The following is a 25,879-nucleotide window of genomic DNA, read 5'->3' as shown; positions in this document are numbered from 1 at the left end:
ACAGGTAGATAGACAGAAAGGTGAAAGAACTACAGGATGAAATGAGACAGGCCCTGGTGGGTGTAACGGGACCGACCTACACTACTGAGCAAATACAAAGAACAGTGAAGCAATGCACATATTAGGTTTCATAATGCCAGGAGACAAACCTAAAAGTTACATTTTCTCTTTGGTATGCTCCCCCCCATCAAGTCCCACTCAGTCCTATACTACTCTCCTTCCATTCTGCTCAGAACCATCTACCAAAAGCCATCTTGCAACCTTTCTTAGCCTTTCCAGAGCCCAGAGCCAGGGATCACTATTTATTGAATTCTCTCTTACTGTTTTTGATCATTGTTCTGTCCTTCACGAATGAGTCTAGCTTGGACTTACAGAGTATAATCCATGTCTATCTTAAACTTACTTATAAATGGCTGTTACATTCTTAAGCTGCTTTCAATAACATTTCTTGTATCTCTATTTTAGAAGTATTTGGTTGTATTTTAATTATTTGTATATTGTACAGGTTAGCTTTTGTCAATTTGGCATAAAGACAACTGAGAAGAAGAATACTAACTGTGCCTCCCTTCGATTTGCCTGTGGGCATGTTTTCCTTATGCTAACTGATATAGGAGGGCAAGGCTCACTGGAAGCTGTGGACAGTGTCACCTGTGACCTGGTGGACCTGAGTCGTATAGGAAAAGTAGCTGCAGGTGAACCTGAAGCAATCTGGCAGACAGCCTTTCTTCATGGTTTTCCCTTCACTTCTTGCCTTTAGGTTCTTACCTTGAGCCCAGACTCCTCTCAGTGATGGACTATAACCTGTGAACTACATAAAGCTTTCCCTCCCTAAGTTATTTTTGACTGTGGTGCTTATCTCAACAACAAAAACATAACTAACACAGACAGAAAACTTTGCTTCTTCTGGAATGAATTTAATCTTGCCTCACATTAAAAAACTGAGAGTAAGGTATGATATGAATGACTCAAATTATATAATATATAAGTATTATGTAATATATGCAAATATTATGTAATATATGTATTTTTTAAAAATACATATGTAAGTATATCTATACATGCAAATACCATGTCAAGCCAAATACATATAGTTAAAATGTACATAAAACTTAACCCAGTTGTGGTGATGCACATCTACAATCAGGAATCTAGGAGTCAAAGGTAAGTGGGCAACCTCTAGTTTGAGAATAATCTTAGCTATGTAGTATGGGACAAGAAGAGGCCACATAGTAAGACTGTCTCCAGGTAAATTCAGTGAGACAGCTCAGTGGTTCAAAATGCATACTGCTCTTGCAGAGAGCCCAAGTTCAGTTATAAATTTCCACATACGGGTTGCTCACAATTAGTTATTCTAGCTTCTAGGGCCTCTGGGCTCTGCAGGGGCTATTCAGGGGTGTGAGTCTCTGTGTGTGTGTGTGTGTGTGTGTGCGTGCATTTATGCATGCATATTCACTAAGAGATGGGATGAGAGGGGGTGCACATAATTAAAATATAAACATCTATTAAAATTAAATACACAAACATAAGCTTGTGATAAGCATTGTCAAAAGCAGTAAATACATGAGGTGAATCTATGAGACAAGCATATATCATTTTCAAGAGCATAAGGACAAACTAAATGTTGTAAAATTGACTTTATAAGACATCGGGTAGTTGAAAGTATAATTTAAATCTGATAGGATAATTAACAGATTTACAAGACAGAATTTACTTATAGCAATAGTGCAAACATACTTTACAAGTGCTTTTTAAATTTTTCATGGGCTGCAGAAATGAGTTAGTTGTTAAAATGAGGATTCAAGTTCAAGTCTCAAAACCAATATTAAAATAAAAATGCTAGGCATGGTGGTTTGTACTTGATATACTATATTAGGGGAGATGAAACACTAGGACTTTCTGGCCAACCAACTTAGCTTGCTCAGTGGGTTCCAGGCCAATGAGAGACCCGATCTCAACAAACAAACAAACAAACAAACAAAAATCAGGTGGACATTGCCTGAGGAGTAACTCCAAAGACTCTCATCTGGATTCCCCAGAGACACGTACTTGTTCACAAGGGATCATGCATGTACACACAAACACACACACACATATATACAAGCACATGCAAACAAATGCAAGCACACACGCACACACACACACACACACACACACACACACACATATATATGTATATATATATATAAACATAAATAAAACCATTATTTAATTTTTAATTTTTAGAATTATTTCAAATGCATTATTTAAATAAGGATTCCATTAGTATGTCATATTAATATATGCACAATTATAAGTTAAAGAACAAAGTTTTAAACATGGCTGCTTGTCTACTTAAAACTTAATACTGCTTGTATGAAAGATATGAGGGTGTCATTTATGTGTACCAAGGAGTTTATGCAGAAAGCAAAAGATGGAGCATATAGAATGAATATACTACATATTATGTTCATATATGTATATGTACATATTCATATATATATATATATGATTTGTTGGAATGGCCACAGGATGTAGGCTGTGGTCCCGCTAATTCAGCAGTGGCCACCTATTAACAGAAAGTCCAAAAATTCAGCAGTTGTTCAGTTGGCAAGGCTGGATTTCTTAGCTGGTCTTCAGTGTATGCCAGAATATTAAAGATGTAGGCCCTAATGTCAGTGAATTAATGCAGTTGCCAGGAAGGGAGAAGGTAAGCAGGCAGAGAGTTTCCTTCTTCCATGTTTTTTATATAGGCCACCAACAGAGCGTGTGGCACACATTAAAGATGGATCTTCCTATCTCAAAAGATCTTGATTAAAGGTTTATCTTTTTACATTAAAGATCTGAATTAGAAGTAAGTCTTCTCACTTCAAATAATTAAAAAAAAAAATCCCACTCAGCAGATGTTTCAATAAAGGATGTAGTTAATTCAAGCAAGATGTAGTCAAGTTGAAAACCAAGATTAGCCCTCACACCTTTTATTTGTTACATTGTATTCACTTGTATAAAATCTTCAAGAAGTATAAACTAAGTGTGAATAACATTGTGTTAAGTGTTACATTAAATAAAATGTCAATTAATAAATATATAAATATACTTGAATGTGATACTCTATAAACTATAAAATCACATATTATATCCAAGGGATAATTGTATTATTGTTATACATATCTTGAAGATAATAAAAGTAATTGAGAAAATACAAATTACTCAGTGTAGATGGTTTTTCGAGAAAGGGTTTCTCTGTATAGCCTTGACTGTCCTGGAGCTCACTTTGTAGACCAGGCTGGTCTTGAACTCAGAAATCCACCTGCCTCTGCCTCCCGAGTGCTGGGATTAAAAGCATGTGCTACCACGCTGGGCTGGTAAAAATATTTTTAGAAATTACTACCCCACACTAGGAAAGATTGGGCCCTACACTGTGGATGCTGCAGCAGAATGAGGGGGGGGGTCCACTTTGATGGGAAGAGGGTATAGGACCACCTTTCCTTGTTCTATGGGGAGGGGTAGCCAGTATTTGTCCCAACCTTGGGCTTTGGTTTCCTATTTGTAGTTACTTAAACAAAAAAAAAAAAAATTAGCCTTTTCTGCAAACACACACACAAAAACATACATAAAATTGAAATAAATCCTCAGTACCTATCAGACATATGCATGAATTAATATACCTTAAGATTTAATGTTATTTTATTTCCAGGGATGGATTTTACCTTCTGAAATTTAAAGTAACTTTAATATTGAAAATCTTTATCAGTTCTGGGCTCTAGCTTACAAATATAACACCTTCCTAGCATGAAGCAGTCCTGTGCTTTGATCCAAAACAACAAAAATCTGAACCAATGATCAAAAGTATATCACACACTTCAGAAAACTGAGTAATTGATACCCCTAGAGAAAATAATCAATTTTAGTTAAATAAACTTGAAATATTTATTCTGAAAAAGCAGTAATTAGTAACACTACCCAAAATAGGATTCATGTTTCCGTTGTATGAAGCTATTAACAAGGAAATATCTATGTTATCTGTTTAATAGTGTAAAAGAACAGGCATCACATGCAGGCTACCTGCTAAGCTCCAACCTCACAGTATCTTCCCTTTGACTAGAAAAACAGATGATCCTTAATAGTAAAGAAAGAGAAGTCAAAGGCCACATTAGATTTGAAGATCAGTGGAGGCTAAACTAATGAAAACTACCATATGTTTAGGCGTGAAGAAGGCAGCCACTAGATCAAGGCCTGATCAGTTGTTTTGATCTGTTAATGACATGACATTAGAAGAGTTATATAACTCTGCACCTGTTTTCTCAACAGTGAAATTATTTAATGAGTTTTATTCCATTAATATTTGGATTATACAGAACACATTTTGAATTTATCTGATGTAAATGTTTAATAAATGCCATATTGTGACTTTGAATTTTAGGTCTAGTTCAAAATATGGATGTATACATTTTACATTTTTATGTATCTTAAAGAATATCCTGCTGGCTGGTGGTGACATTGTCTATTCATAAATTTTCATATTTTACAACAATATTACGTGCAGCCCTGCCCTATGTAGAACAGATTCATCTGCAGCAATAGAATAGGGCATGCTAACAATCTAACTTATGTACCATGGTCTAATTTCACCAACTTAAACATCTGTAAGGCCTTGTAAGCCAGAAAGAGGGACATGTTGTCTTTTGTCTATTCCCATTTGAGGGTCTTCTCTATTTGATGGTTGTTATGAGTCACAAATAGAGGTCTACCACCATTTTTATTTTATGAACACATTCACCAAGCTTTGAAAAAAAAAAACATGGTTCCTCAGAAATATACATTTAAGAAAAAATAAAACAATTCAAGTAGGAGAAAAATATTCATTAACAAAATAGTTGAATTTCTACCAGTACATTCATCCCTGCAACTAAAGACAAACTTGTGTTTTATTACTTAGCTCTGATTCAGTTTCTCTGCATCATGTCTGTCAAAACAGAGCAAAAGAAAGGAGGAATGATGCCTTGGCAACATGTTATCTTTTCAGAAAACTTGCTAACTTAAGGAGAATGTAAGACATTACATTTGAGTAGTATTTTCTTTTTCTTTTTATCCTTACTAAGGGTGAACTAACAGTGTTTGAAAGACAAAATTTTCATCATGAATGCTAATAAAAATGAGAACCCAAGATCCAGAAGTCAAGATCTTCACCTTTTTCATGCTTGGATGATGTTAATCATGACACTGCTCTTTCTTCCTGTCACTGAAACATCTAAACAAAATATTCCACGACTCAAGCTAACCTACAAAGGTGAGTACATAATTATATCACGTCTTCTTTGAATAGTTATTTCTTTTATTTAAAATGCATATTTATTTCTACAAAGTAAGATCAGTCAGAATATTATTTAGAACATGGGCTACAATTATTATTTTTATGGAATAAAAGATACCTAAATTAGCCAAGTATATTTCTAGTTGATAGTCATAATGATTAATTTAATCTACAATGTAGAATCAAATCAAATCAAATCTATAACAATATAAAAGTGAATAAGTTCCATGTAATTGTTACTAATTACTGTTACTAATCCAAGGTAAAGTGTATTTTGAACTGTATGATATTATTAAGCCTAAAATGTTTCACAGTCTACAATAGCTGAGAAACCAATTGTACATTTTTTTAGGGACAAAACCAATACAAAATCCATACAATTCAAGACAATAATTAAAACAAAATCTAAGATAATTATTTGTAAATATTTACATTAATATGAATGAGTAATGTAAAAATATAATGTATATTCATATTAAGTATTTGAGTCTCTGTATAGTTTTTTCTTCAAATCTTGTTAATGAAGTCTTTATTTTTTCCTTTCTTGTGATTTATACAAGGCTTATTAATACAAGTTTTGAAGACTCTGCAGGGAAAGTCAAACAACTTTATTCTGAACTTGTATTAAAATTAAAATGGTACTTTTAGTATCTTCTGGTCTTTAGGATGCCCTTCCTCCAATAAAAATTAATATTGGTGATAAAAGTTAATTGTGTTTCAAATGAAAAAGGAAACACAATATTATTCTTTTACTTGTTGCACATGCAATATGTTGGTATTAGGGTTGGAATGAAGGACAGTGGCAGAGCTCTTGCCTTACATTTCTGGGACATTGGGTTCAACTCCCAGGCATTAAAAATAAAAATGGGGGGTGGAGAGATGTCTCAGCCATTAATAGAGCTGACTCCTCTTCCAAAGGTTCTGAGTTCAGTTGTTAGCAATCACGTGTTGGCTTACAACCATTAGTAATGGAATCTAATGTCCCCTACTGGTGTGTCTGAAGACATACACATGAAATAAAAAAGCCATATTTTGGTAGCTGGGTCACTAATACATGCAATCGCAGGACTCATAAGCTTGAAGCAAGAGGATGGTAAATTTAAGCACAGCTTGTACTATAGAGCAAAAACTTGCCTTAAGAACAAACATTATCTGGATGATAGATAGATAGATAGATAGATAGATAGATAGATAGATATACTATTATCCAAAGGAAAACATATTCTAAATCTGTCTACAAACATCAAATTCTCCTTAAAAGAATCCCGATGATCTTCCAGTAAAAACAATACATTTCAAGGGAAAAATAAATAATTTCTAAAGTGTGATACCTAAACAATCAGATTCTTAATTTAACAAGAGTTTCCTAAGACTAAACAATTACTAAACAATCAATTAAACAATGCACTGGGGGTTGGGCAAGAATGGCATGACACGCAAACATATAGGACAAGGTGAGCTTGAGACGATATAGTTGCTTACATTGATAGATAAGGACCACAGGACAGCTGTTGTGTAACAATTCAGTCAGTTAAAATAAAGCCACACCAGGAGAGTTCTTCTTGTGGTGGGACTGAGGACTTTCTTCCTAGGTTTGGAGACATAGTGTTTCTCTGTGACTGAGGCAAAACCTCACATTCATGGACTTCCTTGCTTAGTGCTGAGGTTACAGCCATCTCTCATCATAACGGGCATACTCTTTGTCACAACCTCTTTTACTTCTTGGATTTTCTTCATAGCTATGTTGTGACAGTATCATTTATTATTATTATTAAGTATTATTATTATTACTTTTAGTTTTTATAATTCAGCCATTGCTCCCTCCCAGTCTGCCCTCCCACATTTCCTCATCCCATTTCTCCTCCTCTCTATCTCCAAGAAGATGCCCCACACAGGCCTCAACACCCCCTGGGACCTCAAGTCTTTGAAGGCTTAGATGTGTCTTCTCCCACTAAAATCAGACCAGGCAGTCCTGTGCTATATATGTGTCAGGGGCCTGAGCTCAGCTAGTGTATACTACCTGGTTGGTGGCTCAGTTTCTGGGAAATCTCAGTCTAGGTTAGTTGAGACTGCAGGTCTTCCTATGGGGTTATTCCTCTTCACCTTATTCCAACCTTTCCCTGATCCAACCACAAAGGTGCCTGACTCAGTCCAATGATCAGGTCTAAGGATCTGTGTTTGTCTCAGTCAGCTGCTTGTTGGGTCTCTCAGAGGACAGTTATGCTAGGCTCCTGTCAATAAGCACATCATAGCATCAGTAATAGTGTCAGGTCTTTGAGCCTCCCCTTGAGATGCATCCCAAGTAGGGCTGGTCTCTGGACCACCCATCCCTCCATTTTTGTCCCTGCAGTTCTTTTAAGTTGGGCTAAAAAGACGACTCAGCAATTAAGACATCCGCAGTGATGAGGGCAGGAGTTCAGATGGTAGTTCCCACAGTAACAAATCTAGCCACCTTGAAAACATCTGTAATCACAACTCTGAGGTGGATGGAATTACAGAGATAAGAGGCTTGCTGAGGTTTGCTGGTTTCTAGACTACTTGAAAGGCAAGCCGCAACTTCAGGGAGAGGCTGTGCCTCAAAGAAATAATGAAAGTTCCAAAATAAGACATCCCACCTCCTCCTCTGGCCTCTGAAAACAGTCACAGTGCTGATTCAAAAGACAATTAGATGTACAATTGTTTAAACAAAGAAAATTCTCAAAGCCACATTGTAATGTTTATGTTACGGCAGTCCCCCATTTTTAATGACTACTGATATGGAAGAGCATGCCACCATGAAACTTGGTGCCTTTACTATAAGCAAATGGATCCTAGTCCTTGGGTCAAGAGTCTGGTGAAGGTAGGCTGTTGTTATTTTGACTCTCTAGAATATACATAGTCAGATTTTGGCTGGAGTTAGAACATCAAAGGTCTTGAGTGTTGGCTCACGGCCTTTCTTTCCTTCTTTCTTTACTTTCTTTCCCTTCCTTCCTTCCTTCCTTCCTTCCTTTCTTTCTTTCTTTCTTTCTTTCTTTCTTTCTTTCTTTCTTTCTTTCTTTCTTTCTTTTTTTAGTTTTTTGAGACAGGGTTTCTCTGTATAGCCCTGACTGTCCTGGAACTCACTTTGTAGACCAGGCTGACCTCGAACTCAGAAATCTGCCTGCCTCTGCCTCCCAAGTGCTGGGATTAAAGGTGTGTGCCACCAAGCCCAGCAGCATTTCTTTTTTTGTGTGTGTATAGTCCGGCTTCTTGAGGAAGCACCTCTGCCTGGGTAGTATGGACTTCCACAAAATCAGCTCAGGGCCTCAAGCACTTGTATTTTAACAAACATGAAAGCAGAAAACACACATTTCATCCAGGATAGAAAATTTATATTTATCACGTGTGTTTGACTAGAGCCATATTACGCATCATGTCTTTCAGTAATGTAGAGAATAATTGTAATGCAAAGTGGAAGACACAATAGTAATGAACTCATGTTAATATACTCATTTATAACTATATGTTCAATTTTGTAGAAAAATATCTTGCTTATATATTAATTCTAAATATTAATACAGAAAGCACATCCAGAAGAAGTCCAAGAATGGAAGACACAAGAAGGTTCCACCCTTCTCTATCATGCACTCTCTGTGCACTATCAGAAAAGCCCCTTGCAATTCCTGGTCTCTTTCCTCACCCAAAAGCTGGGTCTCCTGGGTGGTAGATTCTTCTTCAGGATGAATTTAAATAATAGGTAAATTGCTCTCAGATGTTATCACTAAATGAAAACTGTGACAAACTCAAATAGTTTGAATAGTATGTGTCTTTGAAAAGCACATATAGTGCACATTTATGTCTTTATATACATAATGATATTTCAGCATTTTTGGCAGAAAGGTTGTCACAGATAATACAACAAACCCTTTTAAAAAACACACACATAGTTAATCTAATCCTACAATTACTCTATGAGATTCTATCCATTAAAAGGAATTTCCTTCCCTTCAGTATTAGATGATTTGAGTTGTTAACAGCTTTTACATCTTTAGTTTAAGTAAAATAGCTTGTCAACTGCATGTAACCATTAGCTGTAGGAATGCCTTAGTAGTGTTCAGATCTTACCAATACAATTTTGTAAAAATGCATAATTTCACTATAGGTTTAAGAATTTGAGAGGCTCTGTTTTTAAAAAGGAAAGAATCCAGCTCTTAAATTCAAGAAAGCAGTGCACAAAAGAGGCATTAGTGTTTTCCTGCATTTCTGTTCTGAATGGGGTTCAACATCACCTCAGGAATCCACACCCTTAACTCTGCTCTTAGATTTGAATGACAGTCCGTGTACTAAAAAGAATCACAGCTGACTTGAACGAAAGGTAAATCTTGAGATACAATCCTCTAGATGGCTTTGGTTTCCCAGATCTTCTTCCCTCTGACATGAGCATGTGGATGTCACCACAGGCAGCCACAGTTGGGATTCCAGATGACACATTAGCATCTCAGCATTATTAACAATCTGTAACAAAATCTGCCTGCATGGTAAGAAAGGATCAAGGTAAACAAACAGCACTTTGAAAATCATTAGTTCTATCTTTATTATAATTTTTCATGTACTGAAATATAGCAATAATTTAGCTATTACTTTTTTTTTTTTTTTTTTTGAGACAGGGTTTCTCTGTATAGCCCTGTCTGTCCTGGAACTCAATTTGTAGACCAGGCTGGCCTCGAACTCAGAAATCCACCTGCCTCTGCCTCCCGAGTGCTGGGATTAAAGGCGTGCACCACCACGCCCGGCTTAATTATTACTCTTACCAACAAGAGAAACTAGGATATTTTAAAATACATTTTTGTGTTTGTGTGTCTGTTTCTGTGTGTGTGTGTGATATACTTGCCAAATATGTGTATTTCGGTCAAGGGAAATTTTACAGGAGTCATTATCTTTCCACCATGTGAGACATAGGCTTTTTTTTTTGGGGGGGGGGTTGAAACAGGGTTTCTCTGTATAGCTCTGGCTGTCCTGGAACTCACTCTGTAGACTAGGCTGGCCTCGAACTCAGAAATCCGCCTGCCTCTGCCTCCTGAGTTCTGGGATTAAAGGCATGCACCACCACGCCCAGCTGAGACATAAGGATCCAATTGTGATTTTCAAGCTATATGGTAAGTACCTTTACATGCTGAGCCATCTTGTCAGCTGGAGTGCTAGATTTTTTAAGGAACAAAAGGAATACTCAATATAACTATTTAAAGATGACAGTTGTAGTACATTTAGAAAAAATGTTCTAAACAATTTCAAATATAATATGAAATTGACCTTCAATATTGAAAAAGTTTAAAATATTTTGTGTAAAGTACCCATTCGCATTAGAGAATTTTCATTAGAGAATTTACATAATTAGTGATTATTAAGAAAATTAGTAAGGTCACGTGTAGGGGTTGATGGACAGGTAATGATTGATTCAAACAAAATAATTTGTAAGTGTATTTAAGGAATTTAAAAGAATGATTTGAATCTCAGCCTGACTTGTAAAGAATAAATATTTGAGGAGTAGAGAAATTTGTTTTTGAACTTTCAATTAAATCTTCCATTTTAGTGGGGTATTGGTGTCCAGGAAGTGAAATGGATGCAGAGGTGATGACAGATATTATTCAAAATCCAAAAGAAGTAAAGAAATAAGAGAAGAAAACTAAATCTGAATAAAATGTTGGGTGTGGAGACATGTTTGTGTGCCCAGAGTCATTACAGTCTAAAGGAAGACACCCTTAGAGGTAAAACTAACAACTTTAAGGAACTGAAGTAAAACTTATAAGAGGTGGTGGGACTTTAGGTGTATTTGAAGTCATAACAGATATCACAAAGTTCATGAGACATAAACAACTTGTAGAGAATATAGAAGTATAAGTGGGACATATTATTTTACTGCTTATACTGTACAAATACTGCCTGAGTTGGAGAAATACTCTCTTGCAGGCATGTGAGAAGGACAATGTCAGTCTTCAGATTATATCTACCAAGGTCAGAGACCATCATCTGGACAAAACCTGGAGAAAAAATTTTAAAGATAATTGGCATCTGCTTAAATGAAAAGACAATATGAAAATTTCTGCAAGGCAGTGGAAATTTAGGAGCAAATGTCACAAGTGACCAGCATGATAAATGAAATCAAGACATATATGTGACAACTTACTTTAAATTTCATAATAGAAAGAGTGAGGACATGGTTTGAACACGTTCCAGGAAAAACAGGAGGCATGTTCAAAGACTCGGGATGCAGATGGCGTGAAGCATCTCAGCTGTGACCAACGTCTCACATATGACTTGACCATTGTTTGATATGCATTCATCTAACTTAAGAGAAATTGATGTTTTTAACATTATAAGTATTTTAAAATATGATTTTTTATAAAAAGGCATAATGAATATGTAACCTTTTGCTCTCTGTTTTGAAATAATCCTACTATGAGGAATCTTCTTATTTTCTTATTCTTGCTTTACAACTCCAGTTCAAAAGTATTAAGATGAGACTTTGAGAGATCTGTTACTTTTGAGAGATCATGTACTTCTCTGGAGTACATGCCAACTAATGTTTGGAGTCGAATTTTGATTTTAAGCATTGCTTGATAATTGAGAAGTCTAAAAGCCTTGAAGGAAGGATCCAGGAAAAGAAATATGGCAGGACCAATTTCCTTTGAGAAAGTCCACTCCATTGTGTCAGATTGTGTCATTGCTTCCCAGGGAAGTATTCATGGGAATGATTTTTATATAGAACAATTGGAATTTATGAAAACATGTTTTGAAATTTTTAAAAAGACTCACTATTGAAACTATTGGTTTAAAGGGTCATAAGTGACTTCTGTGATATATTTATATGGATTATCCACAATTAAAATCTAACCTTTTAGAGTAGAGTTGTGATTTAAAAGTGTTGGAAATCAGGCAAGCAGTGGTGGTGCACGCCTTTAATCCCAGCACTTGGGAGGTGGAGGCAGGCAGATTTCTGAGTTCGAAGCCAGCCTGGTCTACAGTGTGAGTTCCAGGACAGCCAGGGCTATACAGAGAAACCCTGTCTTGAAAAACAAAACAAAACAAAACAAAACAAAACAAAACAAAACAAAACAAAACAAAACAAACCAAACCAAACCAAACCAAACAAAACAAAACAAAACAAAACAAAACAAAAAATCATGTTGACAATCATGTGACAAGATAAAATTGTTAAGCTCCTACTCCACATCTTGTCCTGATAGGAACATAGATCTGATAATATAATATACTTTGGTTCTAGTTAATATTTCTGTGAGTGAAATCAATCTCATTCCTTATTACTTTATTTAATATTCTCCAGCATAAAAAACAGAATTATATTCAACATTCCATCGTAGAATAAGCAAGAATTTAGTTTTATTGTTACTCTCTTTGTTTGAACTTGCATTCATGAGAACAAGAATTTATGGTCAACATGCTACCTAGCAAACTGACAATATCACATACATCTAGAATTTTGAAGTCTTCCTTTGTGGGATTTTGGGTTGAATAAATCCGGACAAAATTCTTTCTTTTGTATCCTTTATATTTTTGAACAGTTGGCTAAATTCAGACATGTTGATTGGGATTAGCATGTTTATGTAGATAGTAATGAGTCACCTGTCATCTAAAGGCTTGCATTTGATCTGGACACTGTTAAAACTTGTTGGAAGTCTGGGAAAGAGGATAACATTTGAAATGTAAATAAAGAAAATTTACAATAAAAAATTTTTTTAAAAAAATCTTGATGGAAGTCATGTATGACCATTATCAATTAATGCCTTCTGTATTGCATTAAAGGGACTGCCTTTCCTAGGAATAAAGGCTGGAATTACAAATAGGCTGCTATAGATGTTGAAGGAACTCAACAAATTACAATACTGGAAGTTAATTTTTATTTTACCATAAATATTTTGCTGTTTCTGCTTTATTACACCAACCTTCAATTGTTAGTGAGCCAGCCAAAGTCTTTATGGAAAGAGTGGGAAACTCTTTGAAGTAACCCCATAAAGGAGATTTTAGGACAACCAATCAGTTAATTTGTAAAGTCCAAAAAATACAGAATTAGGAGAGTGGTTAAATTTAGTATCAATTTTGAAGTAGAAATACAAGCTGGAAGTATTATATGCAAATGGTTTAAATATATTTAATAGAGGATACTATATATACCTCTGTGTTTATGAGTCTTCAGTCATCATGATATGACAGCTATTTCCTTGAGGATAAAGAACAGAGGGTAGGACTCACTTCTGGTGAGTCCCCTGACTTGACAGAGAGGAGTAGATGAGCTTTGATCTGCATCTATATTTATATGCAAGATTTCCTCCTGAAAAAATGTGGTCCTTAGATTGGCCTGGGATGAAATCTGACTTTCTTCAAAGCTGATTCTCTTCTTAAATGAAGATTCGTGTGTGTGTGTGTGTGTGTGTGTGTGTGTGTGTGTGTGTGTGTGTGTGAAATCTAGTAAAGGACTCTCTTTTTAAAGGATGTGCAGAGCCATTTGTCAGTCATGCAGTCTTAAGAGAGAAACTGCCAACTCCACCCAGGTCAGGATCTCAGGCAGTAAATTTAATTTTCAAGGGTTTAAGGTCATGTTCATTTAGCACTCAAAAACTGAGGAAGTCTGTGTTGCTTAATCCTAAATTTATTAGATTCGTTATTACTCACCACTCCCTTCCTCTGAGGGGATAAAGAGGAGGAATGAAGACCATCAGGTCACATGAGCTGAATGAACAATTATATTGCAGGACACTAAAGAGGAAATACAAAGAATTCTTTGCAAAGCAAGCATTTGTTTCAATAAAAAACAGGATTTGCCCTGTCCTTACCCTGCCCTTCACAAACAGGAGACCTGCCCATTTCACCCGAGAGGCGTCCTTGCTGTAGGGCTCTAACACAAAGGGAAAAATCTATAATAAGAAGCCCACTAATCATTTCTGTCTTAAGTGTCATCCTGACAGTCATGCATGATGATCGATAATATCTGCCATATTTATAATTATTTAATACTTCAATTGTGTTTCCCCCTCAAAGGCAGAGGCTACCTACTTTTAGAAGCAAGAGTGGCATTCAGGAATGAAGATGTGGGTTAACTTATTATTTGATAAGTCATGTATCTTAACAAAATTTTAAAAAGTTCTTATACCATAGTACTCAGTCTCACCCAGAAACAAGGAGGTTAAAGTGGCATTATCAGGTTTGGTAAGTTAGTTATAGAAAATAAGTCCATCCCATGTCACTACTAAAGATACCTCTTGTCTGACTAGTTTAAGTACTCTTGTCACTGTGCATTTTCTCTTCAGCTGTGGTTTAGCTTCTTTACCAGGCTGTGGGTTCCCAATGGCATTGGTGTTGCACAGCCATGTCTTGACCTATGCTATCAGCTCTTTCCAACACAAGACAGGTGTTCAGGAGACTTTGTCAGCACTTTCAAAATCAAATTTGAAGAGAACACTAATTTCCTTATACCGACTATATACAAGCACGGTTTCCTTATCACACTTGACAGATATAAAAAATGGTTGATGAAGCCTACAGAAACTCTCTTTGGATACATCCCATAAAGTCAAGAACCTCAGCAATGACAGGCTTGTAAAGGCAGGATGGGTCAGAAATCTATGGTCATCTTTGAAAACATAGTGGCTTTAGCCAACCCAGGCTTCATGAGATCTGTCTCAAAAGAGTTAGGTAGAGTAATAACTCAGCTTAAGAGTGAGGACCAGGGTTTCAATACCAAGAACATATGTTTAGCCAGATGTGATAGCATGCATCTCTAATACCCAGTGCTTCTACAGTGAGATGGATGGAAGGCAGAAAGGAGCCCTGGGAGCTTATATACCAGCTATCCTGGAGTAGACAGCAGCAAACAAGACACAAAGAGAAGGAACAAGCCAAGGAGCAACACCTGAGCTTATTGTTTGTATTTGTGGGTGCATGGGGATGGATCATGCATGTGCACAGAGAGATTTGAAAAGAAAATATGGAAGGTAGAAAGACAAGGAGAAGGAAGGAAAGAAAAGTGTATATGCCTATAGACATGGAAATTTGTGTATTTTATGGAGTTTTTGAACCTCAGAAACTTTTCCAGTTGTCTATAATGGGTTATGGGCCATGAAACCCTTCTCTGCCATCTATCAAATCCATTGCAGAAGATGGTGTTGCTACTTAAAAACATAGAAAATGCCGGGCAGTGGTGGCACACGCCTTTAATCCCAGCACTTGGGAGGCAGAGGCAGACAGATTTCTGAGTTCGAGGCCAGCCTGGTCTACAGAGTGAGTTCCAGGATAGCCAGGGCTACATTGGAAAAGCCTGACTCAAAAAAGCAAACAAACAAACAAACAAATAAAAAAGCATATAGAAAATACTGTCATATTTAATTCATTTATTTTGAATGTAATTAAATTACAGGACTTCCAAGATTATGTTTCTAATACAAAAGTGTTGATTTAAGTATGTGGGTGAAATTCCAAACCTGGAAGAATGTGACAGATAGAATGCACTGATACACCTTCAAAGGTGCCTGGCGGGTCAGCTCAGCGATCATATGGAACAAGCAAAGGGATCATTAGGGACCAAATTCAAATCCTGCTTGACATAAGCAAGGGTGAGTCTGTTTAATTTAGCACACAACAGACCTCAGCATGGGACATGAGAAGGGACAGCCTTGCCCTTTCACTAAAGGCAGAAAAGGAAGAAATCCTAACCAGGTTGCAGGCCTTTATGATAACAATGCTGACCGTTACATCCTTGAGTATTTCCAATGCAGGTGAATAAATAAAACTCTGAAGTTTGCACCCTGAATAGCTACTGGCCATTTCTGATTCCTGAAGTTCAGGTTGTGTGTCAACTTTAGGTGTAAAGATATATATGTTCTAGAATTATTGTTCTCTGGGTTTTAGTTTATGATCTCATGGAAACAAAAAAAAAATAACTCTGCTTGGTTTGGCAAAAATGCAAGAAAGATAAGCTCTTTAGGGAAGAGGGAACCTGTTCCAATCTCTGTCCCAAGGTCTTTTCCTAACATATCTGTCAGCTTGAGAAATTTTCATGTATAATGCCTTAGTCTAATTATTTTATTTGGCTACAGAGGGTTGGTGAGGCATGCTTTAATCACTTTGATGCTAGCACTGTCACAGTACAACACTAAATCATTTGGAAACGATGCTCGTTCAGGCTAGTCAATATTTTTGCAGCTGTTTTCTTGTTAAGTTTGTTTGAAACCAAATCAAATAGAATTTGTTATGGTGAAATAGAATACAGCAAATGAATATATCAACTTTATTTTTCTCCTTGTATAAGTAGAGGCAAAAAAAAAAAAAAGTAACCACAGTTGTTACATGCCTGTGTCCTTGAAATGGCGCGTGTGCATTTCAGGGACTCTTCTTGGCTCAGAAAGTTCTGAGTAGTCTTCCCGATACCACCAGTTCCCATCCTCATCCATCCTGAGCACTGTATGCATGTTTATCTCTCTAACACTCAATATGAGTCCTTGGCACTTCCTTGAAAGAAAAAAGCCATAATCACAGTTTTCAGTCACCTACATAATAGTTGAGCTCTTATGCCTGACATTGCACTTGGCTATCTGGACATTATATGTCTAGTTTCCTCTTTTTGTAATCTCGTATATTCTATATTAAATAGACTGAATTTCATGGTACAAATAGTCATTAAGTTCTTAATTTTCCCAGACTGTAAGGAAGATATTTAGAAATAAAATTCAAGGGAGACCTGGTCTTTGTCCTGAGCTGACACAGACTTGTTCCCTTTTTTCCACTGGAAACAATTTTCAAGACAACCAGATTCATAAAATTGGCAAGGATAGTAAAATCTTCATATATTATGTTTGTTTTAGGCATATGTGCCCAAAGAGTTATATGTCAGAATAATAGAAGTCAGAATAATCAATGGTAATGAGTAGAATTATAATAACAAGCTGCGGTAAGAGCTTCCTGTGTACAGTCTCTACAAAATTATCTTAGTGAATGGCACTGGCTATCTTAAGATGGCATGACAAGTTACAGTACTGGCCTGATCAAGACATATGAATGACCTAGGTTTTGGTATATAATGAAGCTCAATTTATTCTACCCTAATGATTTATTTAGCAATCACTGCTTTGAATACACAGCATTGTCAGCTTGATAAAGGACATAGCAGGGAGATACTGAATAAGGGATGTCTCAGAAGGAATCTTTGTACCTCTCCTAGAGTGTATTTTACATGTGTTGAGTTTTATTTTCCTATACATATTTCATATATATTTTCACACACCTATGTATATATATGTATACGTGTGTGTGTGTGTGTGTGTGTGTGTGTGTGTGTGTGTGTGTGTGAAATGATGCAAGAGATTTTGCTGGAGGATTCTCTAATACAATAATATGAACACCCCGAACAATGCCTAACACATGTTGCATTATACAACCATTTGGGTAATAAACATTCTTTTATAAGTATTTGGATATCATAAATTAACAGATATGTTTCAATCTTCATAGTTCTGGTTTATTAGAAGATAAGATAATGTGTTTCTTTAATAAAAACTTTTTTTGGCCCAATGTGGACATTAGTAGTAATAATTAAAACAACAATATTTATTAACTTTTTCTTAGTTGCCAGTCATAACTTTAAGAAATGCTATAAATAACTTCTTCTACTTATCAAGAAAGTTATATAAATTAGGAAATGTTATAATTTCATTTGCATAGAATTTACATACAGTTCAAAATGATCTCATCATCAATCCTATAGTAACTGATCAACTCATAGGATGTAGTGTGTGCTAACCACTATTCTAATGCCAATGTCATATTAATGCTTCAGTTCTGCAAGCTGATAGGAGTTGCCATAGAGTTTCTATTATCTGCATTTTGTATATTAGGAAACTGAGGCACAGAGGTCAAGGAACTTGTCCTAAATCGGTAAATCACATTTCTAGTAATATTTCAACCCCAGATAGAATCCTGCTGCTTTGATCTGACTCTTGTACTTTTGTTCTATAGCTCATTATACTAGGTCAGGTTTCATTTTGTACTTTTCATGGAAATCCACGCTGCGGAGTAATGATTACTTTTGGAATGTTGAAGTAATAAGGGTTTCTATCTCACAAAATACTTTACTAGCTCATTGAGAATATACTCCAGGGAGTCTCTTCAAACACTTTGATTTCTACACATTTCAACTTTTATTACGAGAAATCCCAAAGAAGATACTGATTTGCCTGGCTCAGTGGAGTTTTGTGTGATGTGTATTCTTTCAAAGGGCTTTAATCATGTCTGTGTTAGCCATTCCCTTGGTTCCATTGTTTTGTTTTTCCTCAGCTCTGGTTATGAAGAGGATGGAATTTTCACTGGAAATGAGCCAAAAACATAGGCCTTTGGCATTTGGAGTTGTAAAATTATATTTCAATATTGTACTTCTCATATGAAAAATGATATTTACCTCAATAAAAATGAGCATAGATTTCAATGTCAATCTAGTGTGCAGAAAATATCCTCTATAAATATTACTGAGAAAGTTTGGTTTGATAACCACAGTCATTCGAGATGTCTAACTGTGTTACAGCATTTTTCAGCATGGTAAATTTAATTTTTCAATTCTACCTAAGAAATTGAGCAGAATAACAGTTACCCAATAGAAAGTAGAAAAGTGTCATGATAATAAAAATATATCCCCCAATTGATTATAGTCATTAAACCTTTGGGAATTAATTTTATCTTATAAGCAGTTGAGACTATCATATTTTAAACATTTTTAATATTTCTATTTCTAGGATACTGCCTCTTTTTATCTATCTCATTGAAATTTCTAATCTATTTTCAATCTTTAATAAAGAGATAAGTTTGTTATTACCATCTTATTGGTGATCATTATCGCAGGATTATAGAAATCTAAGATACAACTGTAGGTACTTTGGTTAAGGAATCTATTTGGTTAAAGAAATATATTTTGAAGCTCTAGTTTACTTAAAAGTGTCTACAATTTTTGCAGACCCAAAACACATGGCCTGCAGGCAGGTCTCAAAGAGAGTGAAACTAAGAAAATCCATTATAATTGTCTGACAGCACACAACATAACGGTAGCATGTTATCTTCACTTCATGGAGATAAGATGCTTTCATTTGTGAACTTAGAAGTTCGTACTAAGTCATTTTGAGGTTACCTTCAGTTTTACAATTTTTTATTCTATTTTTACTTTCAGGCTATAATTCTTTCAGGATTAATTCAAGTTTGTAGTTCAGACATTTATCTGAAATATATATGAACAGGAAATATACATCTGAAATTGTAAGAAAGTGTCCATTGTTAGGAGGCATGATACCACAGCAAACTCCCTTATCCATACAATCTATCCATAATAGACCCTAAGCGAGAGGTGGGCGGGTTGTTTTACAGATGTTTCCATTGAGACTGGGCTTCAGAACAATTCATTTTGATTGGCTACGGTTTTCTATAATGAGTTCTTGTTGCAAAGAATACCTATAGAGTTTCATCAACATTACTGCCTAAACTTGAGTAGAAAAAGGAAGACAACAGTCATGCTGAAGTGGATGTGTAAAGCCCAGAAAGCCTCAACCTTAGACATCTAAGAGATGCTCCCAGCGGGATAGTCTTCTGCAGAAGAGAGCACAACAGTTTGTCATCTAACACTAAATGATCAGCTTTGAACACATTCATACAAGTGACACTATCAAAATGCCAGCTGAGCAGGTTATATTTATGTACTTAGAAATGTATATGCATAATCATTTTATAAGTACATACATGCATGAGCATCTAAAAAAAAAGAAAGAGGCCATAAGTTTGAAAAAGAGAGAGAAGGAGTATGTACAGTTGTTTAGAGGAGGAAAGAGAAGGAAGAAAATATAATTTTTACTATAATCTCGAACATAAAAAAATTATTTTGTGAGTACAATCATTCAAACAAAACACTGACTTAAACATTATCAAAAAAGTAGGAGAAAGAGGTGATGAAGATATACCTCAGTGGTATAGAATTTATTATATTATTTCAGGGGTGTGAGTTCAATTCTCAGCATCCATGTCAAATGGTTCTTAACTGCCTATAATTCCTATTCTAGGGAAACCAGATACATCTGGCCTCTACAGGAGGTTCACACACATGCATATACCACCTTCCACGCAACACACAGACCTAAAAGTTAAATCTTAAATTTGTTTTACATCTATGATTATTTTGCCTGCATATATAGCTCTGCACCACAGGTATATCTGATGCCATCAGAGGGAGCACCTGATCCCTTGGAACTATAGTCACAGGTGGTAGCTAGCCACCACATGGGTGATAGGAATCTAACCGTGATACTTATGCAAATAGAACAGGTGTTATAAACAAGGATGTTTTTCCAACTCTCTAAATAAAATCTTATTTATAAAAGATTTTACTTTCAGAACTTAAGAAAGAAAAAAATTAAAGAAAAGAAAGTGAACATTTGAAAACACCTGCCTGATAAGGTACAACTATCAAAACTGTAAAAATATCTACTAAACTTGAGTAGTAAGGCACACCAAAATTTATAAAATAGAGAACTAAAGACATTATTGTCCACCACAACAATAAGGACAAATGCCCAATGAGAATGTGAATGTGAACTCATACACTATATTTGACTCATCAGAGAAATAAAGAGTAAGACAACATAACTACACACCCACTAGGATGGCCACACCTACAGTGCTGACAACAGTGACGCTAAAAAGAGTCCCATTTATCACTAATAAAAATATTAATTGATTCAGACATCATGGAAAGCGTGTTGGACAGTTTCTAACAAAACTAAAAGTTACCCAACAAATATGTATCTTATGCTTTACTCAAAATGAATCAATAGTTTATATAAAGAAAATCCCATGTATGTGTATATTTTATTTGTAGCTGCCAAGACTTAGAAGCAACAAATTTAGCCCTTCTGTGGGTGAATGGCTGAATTATAATATAAGCAGACAATGAAACAGTACTCACAGGAGCAAATAACACATATTTCTGACATAAACACTGTAGAAGGACAGATTATTAGGAAGAGGAAAAGGAACAGAAGGTTAGAAGGAGAGCCAAGATACTGTAATAAGTGAATATAAGCATATGCATGAATAATTATGAATTAAAATACAATAATAACATCATTATTTTATATACTAAATAAATTTTACAAAGCACAAGAGGAAGAAATATCATGACATTTATGACAGTCTTATACTTTGTTGAGGCAATTAAGTTTATCAGTTTTCAAAAGTTACTAAATGAAATAATTTAAATTATAAACTAAGATTTAGTTATATAACATGTTATACTTTATAGTTCAAAGTTTTGTATTAATTTTAAAATATATTTTATACACAGAATAGGGTTAAGCACCTATTGAAGGTAAAGCATTTGTTTCTATAGAAGTGTATATTAAGTGTGTTCCAATGTGTCTATTCTGGAGCATCCATGTTGTATAGCTACATTTACAAAATGGACCAATGTGTGTATTTTGTCAGCTACGTATCTTTCGTACTAAGACTTTCCCCTTTCTTTCCCTCTTTTGACTTTTCCATAGACTTGCTGCTTTCAAACACCTGTATCCCCTTTTTGGGTTCATCAGAAGGATTGGATTTCCAGACTCTTCTTTTGGATGAGGAGAGGGGCATACTGCTCCTAGGAGCCAAAGACCATGTCTTCCTGCTCAGTCTGGTTGACTTGAACAAGAACTTTAAGAAGGTCAGTTTATTTGTATACATCATTGGTAGATTCACTGACGTTCTTCTGTGTGCTTTGTGTTAAGTGACTCCGGAAGTCTTAGTCTTACATACCGAAAAAAGAATACAAAGCATTTAAAAACATATCGTCTCTGATAAATATTTTGTGCTTTTATAGGTTTCAGTACCTATGCATATTTTCAGTTAAGGAATATAAAATTAAAGCCATTGAAAATATGAATAAAGGGAACAAAAATATAGTAAATATCTACTCATATTAGAAAAACAAACATCTATAATGAAGAAATGGCAGGTGAATTAATAAAAAAAGCATGTATTATTTCCTGAACAAGTAGAAATAAATCAAATTCTATTAATTATCAGTTATTAGCTATTCCTATGATCTGAAATTTAAAAAAAAATTTGCTATACTTTATTTCACTTCTTAATAAATTTCTACCAAGGACTAGTGATTCTGAGTTGATAAATATTCATAGTGTTACAAGTATGGGTTGGTACAGATTTCTTTTCACTTAAAGGAAATATAGAGAAAGACAAAGGTTATGTCTGAGTAAAATTCTCCAGCAGTGATATTTCCACAATACCAGTCTGAACAGTACACAAAACCAGAAATTTTCATAAAGCTAAAGAAGCCTGATGAGAGACCATGAAGCCTGGTTTGAAAAACAATGAAAAGAAAAAGAACATATTGAAGAAGGCATAAGAAGAAATTGCTTGTTTATATTACCTCCTCAACCCAACTAACAGTGTGGGGGAGGTGCCTCCTACTTGATGATGGAAATTAAGTCCCAGCTTCAGGACTAGTGAAATTCAGAAATGGACAGAACTTTCTATACTCACTTTTGCCTAATCCCAACTGACTGAAACATAAAACTGTGTTAGGACAGAAAGCTTTCTCTATTATGCATTGCCAATCCACATATGTAGGGCAGGAAAGATGACCTATCCTGCAGTTCAGCCTTAAAGCTTGCACTTGTTGTACCTTTGATTTAATTCTGGACTCATTTGAATGAGAAACAGGGTAGAATACAAAGACTGCATACTGAGGCTAAAGCTCAAACACAGCTCCTCTCAACAACATTCCAATGTGAACTATATCCCAAGGGGATAAACTCTATTTTGGAGAGTGCATCGAAACTCATCATTTAATTGATCTCAAGTATCTACCTATTCCCCAACTATTGATAGGACAGGTCTGAAGTGTTTATATAGGAGTATGACCTAGCTCAGTATGAACATAAAAAATTGAGAATTTTTTTGTATTACCTTAGTCCAGTATTTTGAATCTTTCTAACACCGTGACCTTTGGACACACCCTCATATTGTGGTCACTCCCAACCAAAAAATTATTTTGTTGCTGCTTCATAACTTCAATTTTGCTACTATTTGAATCAAAATATAAAACACTGACATTCAGGATATCCGATATGAGACCCCAAAGGGGTTGTGATCCATTGGTTGAGAACCACTGTCCTAGCCCCAAGTTTGGAAAGATCAACAATCCCTAAGCAAGGGAGGAAGGAAGAAAAGAAAGGAAAGAAGGAAGGAAGGAAGGAAGAGGGAGAGAGAGAGAGAGAGAGAGAGAGAGAGAGAAGTAGGGGTCCAAAAACTATCAAATGGATGAGGAAGATGTGTCTCTAGCTGCATATGTAGCTGAAGATGGCCTAGTCGGCCATCAGTGGAAAAAGAGGCCCATTGGACTTGCAACCTTTATACGCCCCAGTACAGGGGAACGCCAGGGTCAAGAAGTGGGAGTGGGGGTGGGGGGTAGGGGAGACGGGGGAGGGTATGGGGGACTTTTGGGGTAGTATTGGAAATGTAAATGAAGAAAATACCTAATTAAAATAAAATAAATAAAAAATAAAGAGAACAAAATCCAATCACTTTCAAGAACATAGAAGTGGAGATTTTTCTAATAAATTAAATAATCCAAACACAAAGATACAATTATTATAAGATCTTACTCAAAAGTAGAATTTAGAAATGTTATAATATTTGAGAGTAATCTTGTAGCTAACAGCTGGGAAACTAGGAAGAAGAGAAGAATAAGAAAAAATGATCCACAGGTACTAATTCATCTGTCAACAGGTGCTAGAAGGTCAGATGTGTGCTATTGTAGACTAGTGTGATTGGATATGATGGTAATAAATTGTATCTCCCGAAGAGCTAAACAAGCAGTTATGGTGGTACACATCTTATTATAAGGCAGGAGACTGAGGCAGCAGGGTGATGATTTCAAGTTCAGCTATGTAAAATTGCTATCATAAGGAAATGATATTTGAATAGACTCAGAAGTTTAAATCTGATTTACATCATTTAGTTTGTACATGTGTCAAATATGAAATGGTGTCTTCCTGGTTTATACAACTGTCATGGCTTACATGTCAATTTAAGTTTAATTTAAATTAAGTCTTTAAAAATCATCAAAGAAATTCATACTTAAATCCAAAATGGATTCTCTATCATATCCTACAAGTTATCCAGGTGTGTTAAAAATAAAAGTATTCTTTGTTCTTGATATTTCATTGATAGGATTTATCCATTAACATTTTCTAAGAGTTCAACAAATATTGTTTTCTTCAAAATACCTACAGATTGGATAACTGGATAGAAAATTTTAAAATGTAAAGTATGTGACCTCTTCCTAATTTATGGTGCACCTGACCTGTGATTGTCTACTTCTCTTCAGAAGAGTAGAAGCCATGCACATCTTACATACATCTGAGTTATATTGAACAAACAGTGATCCTAAGACATTGAACTGCTTATGTTGCTATGTTCATCTAGAATGACCATTCTTGGAAGCCTTCATGTATAAGATGCATTTACTCATAATAAAATATGAGTGACTTTGTTATTTGAATAAAGTTTGCTCTTTGGGTTTAGTCTACACGTAAATACTTACCTGTGTAGGTATTAGAGTTGCCTGATCAACACCGGAGAGGTTTTTGCTCTTTTTCATCCTCTTCGTTTTTTCTTCATTCTTTGTTTGGTTGGTTAGTTTTGTTTCTTTGAGATCAGATCTTACTCAGTAGCCCAAGCTCTCTATAAACCTTCTTGATCCGCTAACTGTTGTCCCCAGAAGGCTGGCATTACAGGTGTGAAACATCTTATCCAACACGAAATTTGCTTCTCATGGTGTTTGATTTTCTAGATGTATAGCACTTACATTGCAGGCATTTGGCCATAAATTCAATCACAAGTACCAACAATAAAAGAAAAAAGCAGATTAAAAATGTGGATACTCACACACACACATATGATATATAATATATCTAACATATAATGGTATAAAAGAGAACATATTTCTGTATTAAAAATTAACTGTTATTTTGACCAATGCTTGTTGTGGTATATGCATGCATATATGTTCATGTGTGTGCATATGTGTGATGATGTATATACAATTTGTAAGTGAATATAGGATCACTTCCTCTATCATTCTCCATCTTTTTTTTGAGACAACATATCTCACTATACCTGGAACTCACACATTTCACTTATGTAGTAAGCTAGCAAGCCTGAGGGATTCACCTTTGTCCACCTCTTTAATGCTGGAATTACAGATGCTTGCCTCCAAACCAGCTTTTTTTTATATGGAGGCTGGAATCAAACTCCAAACACTTCACTGACTGAAACATCTCCCTATCTTCTGCTTCCTTTTACACAAACAGACAAAACTACAACAATCACAAAACATGTATGTGAGTGTGTGAATATTTTACTTAAATAACTAAGTAAAACTGACTTAGTCTATGCAGTTTACTCAGACTTTCAGTCCTTGGATGGGATACTTGTGCTTTTCAATCATTTATCTTTTTCAGTAATTGTCTATACTTTTGATATTTAATGTGGAAATTCTTATATATTCTCAAACTTGATAAATGTCTT

General features: G+C 35.4%; 1 protein-coding gene across 1 annotated transcript in view; it reads left to right on the top strand.

The window, feature by feature from the left end:
* The window catches only part of Sema3d (semaphorin 3D), a 199,440-nt gene that overhangs the window by 57,783 nt on the left and 115,778 nt on the right, over positions 1–25,879 (top strand). Inside the window, exons 2-3 of the mRNA XM_021162841.2 lie at positions 5,079–5,266; positions 21,829–21,989. Coding sequence (XP_021018500.1) covers positions 5,116–5,266; positions 21,829–21,989 — 312 coding nt within the window. The 5' untranslated portion in view covers positions 5,079–5,115. The remainder of the gene's footprint in view (positions 1–5,078; positions 5,267–21,828; positions 21,990–25,879) is intronic.

The sequence above is a fragment of the Mus caroli genome, unplaced genomic scaffold (genome assembly GCF_978045245.1).
Source record: "Mus caroli unplaced genomic scaffold, Mus_caroli_1 scaffold_4, whole genome shotgun sequence".
NCBI lineage: Eukaryota > Metazoa > Chordata > Mammalia > Rodentia > Muridae > Mus > Mus caroli.
The sequence above is the reverse complement of the archived record's forward strand: the minus strand, read 5'-3'. Positions and strand labels throughout refer to the sequence as shown.